This window comes from Xyrauchen texanus, chromosome 26 (genome assembly GCF_025860055.1).
Source record: "Xyrauchen texanus isolate HMW12.3.18 chromosome 26, RBS_HiC_50CHRs, whole genome shotgun sequence".
Classification (NCBI taxonomy): domain Eukaryota; kingdom Metazoa; phylum Chordata; class Actinopteri; order Cypriniformes; family Catostomidae; genus Xyrauchen; species Xyrauchen texanus.
In genome coordinates, this window is record NC_068301.1 from 10,100,075 (window position 1) to 10,115,587 (window position 15,513).

Consider the following 15,513-nt stretch of genomic DNA (forward strand, 5'->3'; position numbering starts at 1 on the left):
ATATCTCCTCACTTTCTCTCACTATTGAGCTGAAACAAACAAACCCCACTATTTGCTTCCCTCTGTTGGATAACAGCAAGAAAAGCTAGTACATATAACAGGGTGGTGTTACATAACCACAATGATTCAGCCACACCCCTGAATTTAGGTAGTTCTGGAATATGGAACAAATGTGCAATTTAGGAAGAGAAAATAAAAGCGGACGTATTACCACATGAATAATGAGGTTGATCACAGAACAAATGAGGAAGCTTATCAAAGCGAACCACTTTTTTTCTTTTGTAAAGGGACATTTTCAAATTGGACTAGAGATAGAAATGTAATGTAAAACAACAGAAGTAACAATGCCAATAACGCAAAGTAAAAGGTAAATGTAAAAAATATGGAAATTGGCCATTTAGTCATTTTCAGAGTGAGGGAGGTCAAGAATTATTTCAGTTACAAACATTGCAAGGTAAAAGAAAGAGCATAATGTTGATATGCTTTAACACAGACATGCAGCATAACAGTTAGCATTCCAGGTTGGGGGGGGGCTACAGAAGACCTTGTGAGGACTGATCGTTTGATTGACTAATGTATTTTCCTAGACAAAAACAAATCAAGTTTGTCATGATAGAATATGCTTACAAGCATAATCATCAGTCCAGTGTTTGGTTGGTTGACCTCTTGTTGATGACTTTCTGAATCTCTCTCAGAAGGCCTACCTTGTTGTTTTTGATGTTCATCGCAGCTTTCTCCATCAGATCAGAGATCATTAGACAGCTGTAGGATCTTTGGAAGGTTGTATACCTTTTCTTCCACTTTTTAATATCTCCTATTAAAATAGACAATTGAAATCTGATGAGCTTTCATTTTTGGCCTTTACATACAGACTATTGCCTGTGGATCATAATCTCCATATTTATTTATTTCAGAAATGATTTGCCTCAGATTGCGATAGTGAAACAAACAAGGCATTGAAATGACAAACAAAGTTGTTTCAAGCAAGTTGACATTACCTCCACAATTAATTGTGTTGAAAAGAGGAATATGAATTACACTTGGTGCATTGCTGTGCCCTTCAAACACATAAAAGTCTTTTGGAGCATGTTTATCCTCCTCTGATATCTGAACTTTAGGAAAAGGAATGTGTAGTTCTTTGCACATTTCAGCAGTCTTAACCACTGTCTGTGAACAAAAATATAGGACTATATAAGAACGTGTGTCTGTATCCAAATCCACCCAAAACCTGTGTAATAATAACAACCAATTTCACTCTCTGTATGGACAGATTGTTTATAGTGCATTTAGTGCTTAATAGTAGCCTATACATATATTAATAGGAAAAGACAGAATGCATTTAGTCTACCTCGAATGGGTCATCATCGCTAAAGTCAAGAGAGATAATGAGATCAATGTGCCTCTCTTTCCTCAGCACTGAGAAATAGGGCGAGTTAATGAAGATTCCAGCATCTTCATATTGTCTCGTTTCCTTTTTCAGGATATGAGGAGAAATCTCCTCTGCTGAAGATTAGAAAATATTCTAATTTATATAGTGGAATTTGCAATGTTTGAATCATTCAATTCACTATGAATTGCTTACTTATAGTTGCATAGTATATACAGTTTTTTTTTTACATTACAAAATTATACTTTAGCATTAAATACTACATAATATATACATTACATTTTAAATCATGTCTTTTGTTTTGTTTAACATTTAAAATCATGCATCCATGTTTTTTTTTTTGCTTACCTGTCATGTTGTAGAGAAAGTTGTATGTCGTGCCCCAGATCCAGCGAGTAACTAACTCAATGCATTTTACAATGACAGTCCATGTACTGTTGTCTAAATAAACAAAATGAGTCCAGTAAGCTTAAACAAAATGCAATGGGTCATAAAAGGTCTTAACATCCTGAGTGTTATGAATGGGCAGCGAAGGCAGACGAGGAGATGCAGATCCAAATGCAGTTCAATTTTATTAACCAAACAAACAAGGCAGGTACAAGGAAAACTCGGGAACAAAGGAAAAACCCTCAATGGGGAAATAAACACAAGACTGAGGAAACAGGTAGGGAACACATTCCGGGCTAACAACATTCAACGAACGACAAGGAGTGAACAAAAAGCAGGGCTTAAATACACAGTGAGTGATGACTGAATAAGACACAGGTGAGAACAAAATGGCAGTGATGATGGCAGGTGGATTCTGGGAAGTGTAGTTCTTTAACAATGACAAGTGAACACGAAGGCTAACAAAGAGACTAAGGGGCTACACAAGGGACAAAAGTGAAAACTAAGGAATGCAAAGGTGACAAAAATGGCAGACAAAGGGCAACAGTGAAACAAGACAAGGAATTCCTAACACTGAGACACGAGCTTGACTGCTGTGTGCATTTTCCATTCACCATTTTTGTAACTATAGCCCCTGTGAAACATGCAAAAAAAAAAATATTATAGGCCAAAGTTTTCCTAAAAATGGATGTCCACATATATGGACAGTGGGACTACATTTTACGTTTGGTTTTTTGTTTTTTAATCCAAATTTTATTTTGTTTCCAGGAGTTGTTTATTCTTGTTTTTGAGATGTTACAGACATTTAATCAGAAATGAGTATAAATAATTGTGATTCAAAGTAATGGCCAGCATCATTTAATCACTGCCAACCATGTTAAAATAAAATTTAGCATGAAAAATTCTGAATCTATGTAGTCTACTGATTGCCATTGTCCCATGTCTGCCAAACATGTTAAGTGTTCCAAACATCATCAGCAACCTGAAACTGAACTTTTGACCGGGTGTTTGGATTGAATGAACTTGGCTGATAGGAAAACTATAGGATGCTCCCTTGCTCCCTATTTAGTGAATGATTTAACCTCAAGTGTACTGTCTGTCTGTTAACCCTTTAATCTCCTGAACTGAGAACAGTTGGTTTAAATGAAGTGAAATTATGCATAGCCTATAGCAAAGTCAAACTGTAATATCCACACATGTGCACTCTGGGTCTCAGGAGGTTAATGTCCCATATGTACACACACCAGATCAGACACACAACAGATAATGATGTCAAAGCAGCAGCCTAATTACAGAATAGATTACAAGTAGAGTAAGTTCTGTGTCACAAGCTATGCATGTAAACGAGGACAACTCACAATTCTGATGTTGAAACCAGTCTAAATACAGCTTGCATACATATAGAGTGTGTTTTTCACTGTTCTTCTTAGCCATTCCGTCTGACACGTCTATCGTAATTAATGTCTCATATTCTTCTTCATTCAGCTTTCCTGAAAATAAATAAATAAATAAATATTCATGAGTTTCTAGCACATATGTTCTGAAATCAGTTACTAAAATTTGAACCACTGCCCCCCCAGTGGCTAAAACTAGAGGTGTTGTTGAACATATGGACACCTGTCAGCCCCAATTTCCGGGTGTACACTTATAAAAAAAATCTAGAGTTCTGACAAACTTGCCACAAATGTTCCACTCATTATTTTCGCATGCAAAGGAGCTTGTGATTCGCCGCAAGTTTGAAGCTCTTCACCGGTAGTGGTGAACATGCAGCAAACCTTTGGCGACAACAAAGTTTTTGCTGCAAAGCTAATTTGCATGTGAAAATAATGAGTGGTGAATTTGCAGCAAGTTTGCCAGAACTCTAGATTTTTGTAAGGGAAATGTCCATATAGCAGTGCCAAGAACAAGTTGTATTTTTACTTGTAACTGAGGTAATACAGTCAACAGGAATGTATATTGTATTAACCCTACACCCCAACCCTAAACCTAACCATCAATGGAATAAAAAAATGTAATCTTAGAGGGAAAAAGCAACCTCCAAAACATGCTCATCATTAATTATGTGAACACAAATATTCCTGGTTTCTTTGAGGCCAGAAACCATGTCTACTGTTGCTGTCAGTAGTGCCACAGGAAAAGGTAAACGCTTTATTATTAATGCAAAAATGTCTGTTTTCCTGTGTAATCATGTTGGATGCACTGCCATGTATACCACTGAAGTGGAGGTTACCCATGAAGTGATCTGAGCCTGAGGCTGCCAGGATTTGATCAGGATTTGCTTACTAAGACTCAAATAAATAATGTCAAGCATACCTCTTAGTAAGTTATGAAGGATTTCAATGTGAGATGACGGGTCCTCCTCTCTTAAAACCAGAAGATTTAGTTCCACAAGTATCAAAAGCCCTTGGCAAACCTCGTCCACCGGTGCACTGCTGGGTGAGTTGTCTGTTTGATCTTTTCCTGAAGATCCGTGGTAACCCATCTCGCCTGACTCATGCCAAAATAATTCTAAAAAGAACATATTGTACCAATTTGCAACACATAATTTTCATACATTTAAAAGTGGCACAGAAATACAAAATGTATATGTAAACCAGCCAGATTACATTAGTAGACTAGATTTAAAAATGTTCTAAAGAAAATATGAGTGGTGCTTGCCTGTACAAAAGTCTATGTCACAATTCTAGGATGTTTTGGATGGTTACCAGGGCAATGCTATTGTGTTCCTAAGGAGTTCAGTGAGGTTTTTAGGGCATTGCGATGTTATTGCTGGTATTCTGAGTAGTTGCTTACTGGCCAAAGTCAAAAGAGCCCACCCCAAGTCTCTATAATTTTCGGGTCCCTATATGGCGCAGGTCTCTCCTTCAATGTAAGTCTATGGGGTTTTTTCCTGGTGCAGGATGAGTTACGCACCAAAGTTTAATACTTAGCTCAGTCTGTCAAATTAACACTTTTATTGACATGTCGGAGGATTGGTTCTGTTCTGGGCAATCTCCCTGCCCATCCATGCAGCCATGCATGGACAGAGCAGGTAGAGCAGTAAATGAAACCCCACAGGGGTAACAGAACAGATCCACTGGAACTATATTACACCATGGTATAATTTTTGCACATTTAGTCTAACAGTTCAACATGGAGATATTGTTCACTTCACAGATCAAGACGCAACAACAAATAAAAATAACCTTACAATAGAATGCTGGTCTGGAATTCCTAAGAACACAGATTAACAGATGTTGAGAGAACTAAAGGAAAAGAGTTGTCAGGCACTAGGTTGAGCTGGGGATGGAGGAGGGTGTTTCGTGTTTACAGTAAAACATACTTTTGATTTCACTTAATAGATGCTCCAGTATATGTATGAAGTCAGCTAAAACACTGCCACATAGACCTGCAAAAAAAAAAAATACAAATAAATCGGTAACCAACAAAATTGACAAATACCTGTCAGACAAAAGTCATCAACTAGGCCATAGATGAATAAGTATGTGTTGGTTCATTACTATTAGCTCACCTTGCAGGTACAACATGTCCATTGCAGGCTGGTCATTAATTTTACACCCTTGGTCGAACTGACTTCCAAAACAGGAGGAATCTACAAAGGCACCAGTGAGGGAGTAGCCAGCCTCATGAGGAGTGATCTCAAAAAAGATATCTATAAGAGAACACTGTAAGCCTGAGTTACAGTACACACACACACACACACACACACAGCAACCAAACAGGCTGAAATTACCTGCTTTCAATTGATCACGACTGCTGTGCTTGTCGATAACTGTGTAGATGGGATAAGGATCTTTGCTGTGTTGGCTCCTCTGATCAGTGACAGCATGCTCATCTATCTATAAGGGAAATAATACAAATAAGCTTAAAATACATGAATCTGTTTCACTCCTATTATTTTGGTTGTACATGTTAATTTTCTCTTGCAATGGTGTGGAAGCCTGACATTTTGGGCAGCCCCAAAAAGAACCCACAGGGTTTTGCTTGCTAACACTGATTATAAAAAATCTGGATGAATTGAAAATGCAAACATACAAGACTGTAAACACCAATTTCGAAAGGTTAGATTATACTTTCAGAGCTGTTATAAAATGGGTAGTTCTGGTCTTGGATACTAATTGATCTAAACAGCATTCCAGTTATAGAAAAATCAAACATGCATTTTGTTAGACTAAAGGGGTTGCAGGCCCTCGACTAATCCTTTTGCTAAAATGAAGCAAAGAAATGGAGAACTTGTTATTTAATAACAGTACATCTCTTACCTCTTTGACAATCTTACTTATAACTAGCGCTGACCAGATGTCAGTCAGACTGAAATTGTCTTTTTGGGAGTATTTTTTGAGTGTAGACATTTTGTCCCTGAAACTGATTTCAGCACCAACAAGTCTCTGTATAATGTCATCTTTCACTTTCTCCAAATTGCTGGACCAGTCTGGTTCTTTGTATAAAGATGCCATGCACCTTACAAAAGAAGAAGAAGAAGAAGAAAAATGAATACTTTCATTGTTCTTTTTGATAACACTTTACATTAAGACTGTATTGGTTAACATTAGTTCATGTAGCTATCATGATTACTCACAACGTTTATTCATCTTGGTTAATGTTCATTTATAAATATACTGTTGTTCATGTTAGTTCATATTGCATTAACTAATGTTAACATATACAACTTTTAATGTAAAAAAGTACTTGTTGAATTTAACATTAACCAAGAATTATGAACGCTGTAAATGTATTGTTCATAGTTCATGTATACTGTTAAAAATGTATTTAACTAATTTGAATGAATAAAACCTTATTTTAAAGTGTTACTGTTGTTTATTTGTGTATATAAATGCTGTTGTTTGTATGTGTGCTGAGATGTTTGTTCTGTATATTCAGTTGGATTGTGTATCTGATACATACATGAGCTAAATGTATATGTAAAATTGAGTACATGAGTATTTGTGCAAGATGTTTACCAGGTTGATCCTGAGACCCCACCCAGATACAACATGATGTCCAAAAGACCCTCTTTGTCCAGTTGGACCAGTGATCCCAGAAAACCCAGCATGGCTCTCTCACCTCCCCCAGAACCCAGTAATGCGATGTTGGGGACATCATCCTGTAAAGATGACCAAAACACCACATGTATTTTCAATTTCATGTATTTAAAAAGCAGTCTGATCATATCAAATGCATTATCAAACAGAATTTCAATATTTGTCTTATACTTAACCCTTCCTTGGACTTACAGGTCATTGACCTTGCTTTGACCAGTTATTTTCTATCGCTTTCTATCACGAAATACAGATCTGAAAAGCAGGGGGAGCTCCAATGTGGTTTGTCTTTTTTGGAAGCCCTGCCCTTTTCCAATGTTTTGTGGAATATCTTGGCCTCTGAATGGTATACTAATGTGATCTTGGTGTCATTTGAAAGCTGTATGCTTGCAATGATGTGTAACATTTTCTCATCAATATTCAGGAACATATTTAAACAACGATTTGTTTATGATACTTTTTTTTGCTGAACTGCATTTTTGTGTTTGCATTTGTGTCTGCTATCAAATAGTGTTTATGGTGGTCTGTGAGTATGTACTTATGTGTTGTGTGTTTGTGAGGAGGTGTGTGTATGTGAGAAGGTGATAGAGAATTTTTTTAGCTTAATCTAGTTTTAGCTGGCACTTTCACTATTACAAGCTTGTGAAGTTTTTTTAAACATGATTATTGAGCTGTTTTGGGGCTTCCCCTGCCATTCAGGTCTGTATATTGTATTAAAAGGTGATAGAGGAAAAAACGAATTCTAGTGTTAGCTGGCACCTTGCCGAACAAAGACATAGTAGAGAGATAGAGCAAACAGAGCCTTTATTACTTTTGAATTATTTATTGAATTATTTATTGAATTATTTATTGAAACAATATAAAAAGGGTCAATTTGACCCTTTAGGTTCAAAGTAGGGACTTGATCGTTAAGACCACAGAAGGGTTAAGTGGATGTCAAAGAGTTAAATAATCACAGTATTTAACTGTGATTTATGTAATCACTAAGGTTCTTTTGCAGAATCAGAAAAAAAGAAACCAAACCAGTCAATATCAAATTTGCAATTAAAGTTGCAAGATGAAATAATGTAGCAATGACATATTCCTTTTTGCAAAAGACCAAAAAAAATATAAATAATAATAAAAAAAAATAATAAACTTAATCAACTGCAAACTTGGAATTACTAAGAAATTCATATTTGTTGTGGATAGGTGGCAACTGTTAAATGGTAACCTAAGAAACTTGTTGATATGGGATATTTGACATGCAAGTAAAATATTTAGCCAAGGTTGAGATTACCGGGCTACATTGTATGTCCTGCTGTAGAAGACACTGCAGAACTGAAACTCTCCTGCTGGTCACATGATCTTTCTCAGCTTCATTCAGAGAATGACTGATTCTTACTGAACTTCTGTTGAAAACAAACCAGGGACAGGCAGAGCATGTTCACAATATGTTTACATTTTCTTTTTTTTATCTACAGGATTTAAACTTAAATTCAAATTATTATGCATGCCCATAATTAATGATGATATTTAAAGATGTAAAAGGATCTAAGGTTACTGTTTACTGTGAATAATATTACATATTCCAATGGTGGTAAAGGGTGGTAAAACCTGATTCAGTGTATATTACCGTTTGCTTTGATTTCCATTAGACATCTGTAAAGAGGACATTTTGACAATATTCAGAAATAACAAATTTCACTGTTTATTATTTTCATTGACTGCATATGCAAACATAGCCAAATTACACTTTTCTAAAATTAAAAAACATCCCGTTGACTGCGACAAAGGCAATCAAACGTCATTATAGCATATTGGCTCTGTCTGTTCTGATAAGAGTTATTTGTTGGAAGCAATAGTTAACATACCAATAACCCCACAGTATCACTAATCAATCAAGCCTTATTGTTAAAAAAACATATTTTTGCTTATAATAACTTAACTATACAGAAAGCAAGTGCAAAGATGTTTCTTTTTAAATATCAGTTTATAAGGGCACTTACCTTTGCTGGTAAGGGTTGAAGTCCTCCTTCCAAAATGAAACTTCTGAATGAGAGCATGTGACAATGTGAAAGAGGACATATACGACATGGTTTGTGCAATGTGGACATGGAATAAAAGCAAAATGGAGAAACTGGAAGGAGCAGAACCGCAATTGAGTGTGGTGAATGCAAGCTTTCTTTTTATCTCCTTTTTTAAGCTAGTCTACATACTCTCTCTGATGCCAATTTGATTCTAATGACGTAATTTCAGTGTTTCTTCTTAGATTTCACTAAAAAGCTAATGAACTAACTGCACTTTGCGTCCAACTGTGTATTTAATTTTGTCATTTTTAACCTCAGGACACATACAGAAAGAGGTCAATTAACTTATTAGAATAAAACGCTGAACATTTCCTAAAAATCTCCCACCAGAGTAAGAAAAGAGGAAAAGTTTCAGCTCGGTTCTGCTTTGACTCATTCCTCCATTTTTTGGAAAATCCCTACGTACTTATACCCATTTCATTAACCAAAAAAAGGGCCGGTCACACTTTACAATAAGTTACCATTTGTTAACATTAGTTAATGCATTAAAAACCATGAAAAAACAATGAATATTATATTGTTTACAGCATTTATTAATCTTTGTTAATATTAGTAAATAAATGCAATTGTTCATTGTTAGTTCATGTTAGTTCATAGTGCATTAACTAATGTTAACAAACACAACTTTGTTTTAAAAAAATGCATTAGTATATGTTGAAATTAACATTAAGTAAGATTAATAAATGCAGTAAAAGAATTGGTCATTGTTAGTTCATGTAAACCAATGTTATTAACAAACGTTAATAATCTTTTCCAAAGTATTCATGTTTTTAATTAAGATACGCATTCTGTAAAATACTTTTTCCTCTTTAATTTTCCCCAGACTCCCTAGCACCCTTGCAGCACCCTGTTTTAAAATCCCTATTATATGTAATATATGATCATGCTTATAAAATGCACAAAGTGTCTGTGAGGTTGTACATCTTCTCTCACAAATCGTGCATGTTAATTTGTAAGGAAAGTGTGATATGAATGTCTCTGTGTACATGTATGACAATAATACTGCAGAGCAGGTGTGTTTGCATTAGCAGTGCTATAAAGAGTCAGACAAAACAAAGAATAAAAGACAGTTTAACAAACACATTCACTCCTCCAATCTTGTCTTTTCATTCATCTCTTTATACTTTGTTATCCACAACACCCCAGTACTTATCTGTTTATTCAGATCTCAGTGCTGCAATAATCAACAGGCATAAAAGACGATCAGTAATTTTAGTTTTGAGAATAAGCTTTATTGAAACAGACTGGCCCCGGTCATACTGATGACGTCAGTATACTCAATAAGCATGCTTACGGTTAGCACATGTGTACATCAGGATGGAGCATACATTGTTACAGCATGTTATCTGTGTGCATTCAGAGTAGCTTACAATAATGTGTGCAGATACTGACTGTTGAACACACATAGATGCATGCATGCACAGACAGTGCCTGTGACATCAACCCTGACCATTATCATCAATCCGGTAGGTGACCCCCATGAAGTTAAGTCAGATATCATCAGCACTTAAAAGTTACAATGTGACCTTTGATCTCTGAAAAAGCAAAGTATGTGGTAACTATATAAACATAAAAAAATGAAACAGTGGCTGTTATGTAACCACTGAAGAGGCAATAACTTAAATGTATGAATAAAAGAAAAGAAATGAACTAGTGGAATATTGGATACAAGACTTGCTTGTACAATGTAAGTACAAATATTTCTTGTTTTTGATGAAGTAGAATAATTAAATTATTAACAATTTTAAGACATATTTTAGAAAACACAACATGTCTTGATGATATAATATACAACATTAATGATATGGTGAATATCACTAAAGTGGGACCCTTTATCATCTTATAGTGTATATTCTTCCATTATGGAAGATTACAATTACACTTAATATAATATAATATAATATAATAAACTCAACATTTAAATTTAATAACAAATTTACATCAAATTGAGTAATCATTAACCATATAATAATTAAAAAATGTAATATTTTCAATTTGATTAATTTAATTTTGTTAAATTTTACACAGTTCAATATAATGGAAATATGTTGGGGGGTAATAAAATACTTCTTAGCAACAAATAACAATTAAAATTAAAAAAATAAAAAATATCAAAATTCAAGTAAACTTCAGATCAGAATGATTTGAATTTTTTTTTTACCTAATTTTGGTTAAAAAAGGCTCATAGAACCGCTCATCTTATCAGCAGTAAAGCATTCTGTGTGCACAGAAACAAAGAATGAATCTGAAGAAAAGAGTAATGAGAGAAAGAATAGAGTGAGGATAAACAGAAATGACAGTGAAGGGGGAGAGGTGAACACAAGAGAATCTAGAGGCAGGTATAAAACCTACAGACTGACTGAGTATCAGAGAACACACACGAGAACACACACAAATGATCCCACACACACATGCACACACACATCTAGAGACAGGAGAGAACAAGAGAAGAGGACAGAAAAATAAATAACAGAAGGGGGAAAGGAAGACTCTTAAAAGGTAAGGAACTGATTTGACTTAGATTTGATTCAAAATGTGATGCAAATAAGGCCTTTAAAGGCTAGCCAGACATTATGAGGAAAATAATATCTGAAATATTGTAGTGCTTGTTTTATTGTTATTGTCTTAAATATGTTTTCCTCTAAATGTTATGAAAACAGAAATCCCAAATGTTGACTATGTATATGAAAATGAGGAACTCTGAGAAGATATTACTTGGCAAAATCGGATTAAAAATGTGACAGGATCATTGCACAAGATCCTGTCACAAGATTCAATAAAGAACTCTGAATAATAATAATACATTTGTAATAATGTACATGGATGCTTTTATTCCAGTTATAGCAAAAGTCGTACCATTAGAATTATTTTGGGAACTTTGTATAACATGCTCTGAAAAATATGAGGTTAAATTAAAATAACTATACAAAGAGACACTAATTATGTGTTAATAATGCAAATATTAACAAGATACAACATATGCAATGCTACTTTTTTGGATGTATCATTTTTGCTATATGTGGAAAAGAGATTTGTTTACATGCAATTAAAGGCAAATCAATAATACATTACATTACATTTAATGCAAGTATTAAAAATAAATGTGTAATCTCCATTTTTCCCATAGACATGCATCTAACAGAGATGAGAGTTTTATTGGCTGTGTTTTGTGTGGTTAGCATCCTCCAGCCCTACCACATGGTTTCCAGCAGTGGAGAATGCTACTTCAATGCAAAAGGTAAACTGGACGAATCAACTCAGAATAAAAAGCTGGGTCGTCGGTTTAGAAGACCATAGATCTCACAACATAAAGACTATATGGAAAACTAGTTTTGGGCCATTAATAGCAAAATGTTGTTTGAATGAAGACCATTTGATGTTTTACTTTAGACGCTTCTTTTTTAAAGGGATAGTTCACCCACAGCTGAAAATTCTCTCATTTACTCATCCTCATACAATCCCAGATGTGTATGACATTCTTCTACAGAACACAAACTATTTTTAGAAGAATATCTCATTTCTGTGGGTCCATACAATGCAAGTGAATGATGACCAAATATTTGAAGCTTCAAAAGGCACATAAACGAAGCCAAAGTAACCTATCAGCGATCCAAGTGGTTTTGAGTGAGAACAGACCAAACTATATCTATTTTTCACTATAAACCTTGACATCAGAAGTCTCCTTGGTGATCATGATTTCAAGCTCGATTACACTTCCTACAGTGCCATCTAGTGCTCTGGCTGATCAAGACCTAGTAAGTGTAATTGAACTTGAAATCATGATCATGTCTAGAGTCTGCAATGGTAAGATGTACCTTGAAAAAGGAGTTACATTTTGGTCTGTTCTCAACCAAAACCATTTGGATCGCTTCAGAAGACATGGATTAAACCGCTGGAGTCGAATGGATTACTTTTGTGCTGACTTTGTGCTTTCAGGAGCTTCAAAACTTCAGTCACAAATAACTTGCATTGAAAGGACATACAGAACTGAGATATTCTTCTAAAAATCTCCTTTTGTGTTCTGCAGAAAAAAGAAAGTCATACACATCTAGAATGGCATAAGTGAGTAAATGATGTGAGAATTAAAATTTTTGGGCGAACGATTCCTTTAAGGATACATATTAGCTAACTGTCCCTCTCGCTGTAGCCAGCTGTGAACACAAAGGCCATGTATTCGACATTGGGGAGGCCTGGATGAATGACGAATGCTTCCAGTGTGTGTGTTTTGAGCCTTTCGGAGTAGGCTGCTGTGAACAGTAAGTTTCAAACATGCATACATGCCTAACTACAACCACTCTAATATGCAGCTCATATTTAACACTTGCTTTGTTCTTTACTACCCTCCAGTGGAAAGCAGCCAGTCGATTATCCACCCTGGTGTGAAGTCATTAGAAAGCCAGATTCCTGCACAGTTGCTGTGGTGATGAAGGCCAATCATAAACTTCCATGTCTGTTTGGAGGAAAGAACCGTTTGCGAGTAGGAGATGGGCCACTGTGGAAATCAGAGAATGACCAACTCTTTTAGACTGCACTACTAAACTGTTAAAAACGTGTAGGGTATTTTACACACGCACCAAACACTAAATAGCAGCTTTAATTGAAAAAAATAATAACTTAAATCTATATGCTCTCATAACATTATTCTATGTTTGTTTGATCTATTTAAAACTACTTAAGATGTTGGAAACTGTATAAAGCTATGTATCCTATCACTGCAAATGAAAAAGTAAAACTTTTGAGTTTTTGTATTCCACAAAGCAAACAGTACATGTATATCTGTATAATATATATAGATAGATATCTCAGTAACTTCAAGAAAACACTCTTTGGTATTTCAAACTATAAACCACACTACATAAAACAAAAATAATTAAAAAAATAAATCACATGGAAATGGGGAAAAAGAGACACTAAGGCTCAATGACAGTAAAAATCATCAGCTTTATTAAAAAAAAAAATATATAAGAATTTAGCCATCATTACAAGATACAGACATTAACAAAGTGATTACACATCATCGTGGGCTCTTTCCAGTTAAAACCATTTGTTCACCCCATAATTCTATATACTATTATGCGTTACATTTCTCTCCCATTTACGGTGTTCATAATACACATTTAGATCTACACGGCTTTCTGGACCTTTCGAATCTGACAGTGACACTGCTTTGAACTCATGGTTTAAAAAAAATAATAATAATCAGAATATGGCTCTTATGTTATCTTTTATTATATAATATGACTTGGTCTCCTCTGCTCAAAGGATTCCTACCACAAGCCCACAACAGTGCAGCATTTCAAAATAGTGGTTTCAAAAGTTAAGGATTTGTGTTAAAACGCATAGGGGGGTGGTGTAATATCCCAAATAAACAATACATATATTACTTAAAAAAAAAAACAGAAAAAAAAAAGGAAGCAAATGCTTTTAATAAAAAACAAAAAGGTCCCTCTCGGCATGATTGAGCACACTGCTACAGACCACATAATGTGGTTTTGGTCCCAAAACCTGTGACACCAACAGGCAGCAAAATATTTTGCAGAATGGTGAGAGTGAAGAGGTAGAAGAGGATAGCAGGGAAGCATCAGGCACCAACAAGAACAGCGGAAACATCCTGGGTCATATCAACAGGACAAATGTACCATACAAAAGCCATGACATTGTTTTTTTTCCAAGATGGCTTTTACAGCACAAAATTGCATGTAAATTTGCCTGCGGTAAAACAGGTGAAGGAAGAATTTTTTATTTTTTTTTATTATTATTGTATAATGGTGGGGAATATTTTGGCCATAATAGATGTGGAAAAATAAGTACACCACAAACACAAAATCTCTGAACATAAAAGCCATCTCAGGACTGGCACATATGATTTGACACTTTTGGAATACCATAATAGATTCTGGCCAAAATCACTTGGGATTTTCTGAGATGAGCAGTGAAGCTTTACAAGTGCTCCCAAAAAAAAAAAAAAAAAAAAAGTACATTTAAGACATCAAGAGGCACCAATGTTTTGCTGGTTGGCTTGGTGAGCCCTACCCCAACAAAACAAGAGAACAAGGTTTCAGAAAATGGAAGAATGAGATGACCAAATGAGATGAGGGTGTCATGAAGGGAAGACGAGGTTATTACTGGTCAAGGTCCTTAGAAACTGTTGAGCTCGCTCAGGGTTTGGTCCAAAGTGGCATGGATCTTGACGTTCTCCTCTTTAGCATTTCTCAGTTTCTCTGCAAGAAAAGAGTCCCCCGAAGGATACCAAAAAGTCAAATAAACCATCATCAAATCGTAGTACATCACACTACACTCTTAAAATGAAAGGTTATTTGTGGGAACTTTCAAAAAACATTTATCATTACATAAGGTTCTTGAGTTGGCTATACGTTTCTTTGGTGATTAAAGTTATTGGCATTACATTCAATGTTCTTCAGATCTGGATATTGGTTCTAGAATCCTGGGTTCCCTTGATGTCCTGTACAAAAGTGTAACTAAACACAAAAATAACTAAAAGGTTCTCCTAATGGCATCATTTAAAATGTTTTTAAGAAGGTAAAAGAAGCCTGATTTTATTTTTAAAGCTGCACAACAGAATATTTTTGTTGGTAACAATTAAAAGTTGATTAATGAGTGAATGTATAAA

The 15,513-nt window shown here is 35.1% G+C and overlaps 3 protein-coding genes across 8 annotated transcripts in view; 1 reads left to right on the forward strand and 2 right to left on the reverse strand.

The window, feature by feature from the left end:
- Positions 1-633: 633 nt before the first annotated feature.
- On the reverse strand, positions 634-8,872 carry LOC127619531 (cytosolic phospholipase A2 gamma). Of its 3 annotated transcripts, none has more exons than XM_052092376.1 (14): positions 8,802-8,872; positions 8,429-8,454; positions 8,093-8,204; positions 6,736-6,878; positions 6,037-6,235; positions 5,508-5,613; positions 5,286-5,366; positions 5,097-5,162; positions 4,088-4,282; positions 3,133-3,264; positions 1,736-1,828; positions 1,349-1,503; positions 999-1,167; positions 634-814 (listed from the first exon to the last, which is right to left on the reverse strand). In XM_052092376.1, exons 1-14 carry the CDS (start codon positions 8,856-8,858, stop codon positions 639-641), a joined length of 1,710 nt encoding a protein of 569 aa, XP_051948336.1. In that variant the 5' UTR covers positions 8,859-8,872; the 3' UTR covers positions 634-638. The 3 variants fall into 3 exon arrangements, with proteins under 3 accessions (XP_051948336.1, XP_051948335.1, XP_051948334.1); XM_052092375.1 differs by having other exon boundaries at positions 1,349-1,500; positions 5,286-5,426; XM_052092374.1 differs by having other exon boundaries at positions 5,286-5,426.
- Positions 8,873-11,281: 2,409 nt separating this feature from the next.
- Positions 11,282-13,407, forward strand: msmp2 (microseminoprotein, prostate associated 2). Its single transcript, XM_052092320.1, has 4 exons — positions 11,282-11,381; positions 12,010-12,120; positions 13,030-13,138; positions 13,230-13,407. The coding sequence occupies exons 2-4, from the start codon at positions 12,012-12,014 to the stop codon at positions 13,405-13,407; spliced, it is 396 nt and encodes a 131-aa protein (XP_051948280.1). The 5' UTR covers positions 11,282-11,381; positions 12,010-12,011.
- Positions 13,408-13,803: 396 nt separating this feature from the next.
- LOC127619630 (tropomyosin alpha-3 chain) overlaps positions 13,804-15,513 on the reverse strand; it is a 28,335-nt gene continuing 26,625 nt past the window's right edge. For all 4 annotated transcript variants that reach the window (XM_052092557.1, XM_052092559.1, XM_052092563.1 and 1 more), the window contains one exon: positions 13,804-15,103. In XM_052092557.1, the coding sequence (XP_051948517.1) occupies positions 15,021-15,103 (83 nt within the window). In that variant the 3' untranslated portion in view covers positions 13,804-15,020. The remainder of the gene's footprint in view (positions 15,104-15,513) is intronic.

Coding starts and splice junctions, on each gene's coding strand:
- msmp2 (XM_052092320.1), top strand. CDS start 12,012: ATGCATCTAACAGAGATGAGAGTTTTATTGGCTGTGTTTTGTGTGGTT. Junction 12,121..13,029: donor ATGCTACTTCAATGCAAAAG/GTAAACTGGACG, acceptor CTCTCGCTGTAG/CCAGCTGTGAACACAAAGGC. Junction 13,139..13,229: donor GGAGTAGGCTGCTGTGAACA/GTAAGTTTCAAA, acceptor ACTACCCTCCAG/TGGAAAGCAGCCAGTCGATT.
- LOC127619531 (XM_052092374.1), bottom strand. CDS start 8,858: ATGCTCTCATTCAGAAGTTTCATTTTGGAAGGAGGACTTCAACCCTTA. Junction 8,455..8,801: donor TTCAACCCTTACCAGCAAAG/GTAAGTGCCCTT, acceptor TCCTCTTTACAG/ATGTCTAATGGAAATCAAAG. Junction 4,283..5,096: donor TCTATTAAGTGAAATCAAAA/GTATGTTTTACT, acceptor TGTTCTTTTTAG/AATTATTTTGGCATGAGTCA.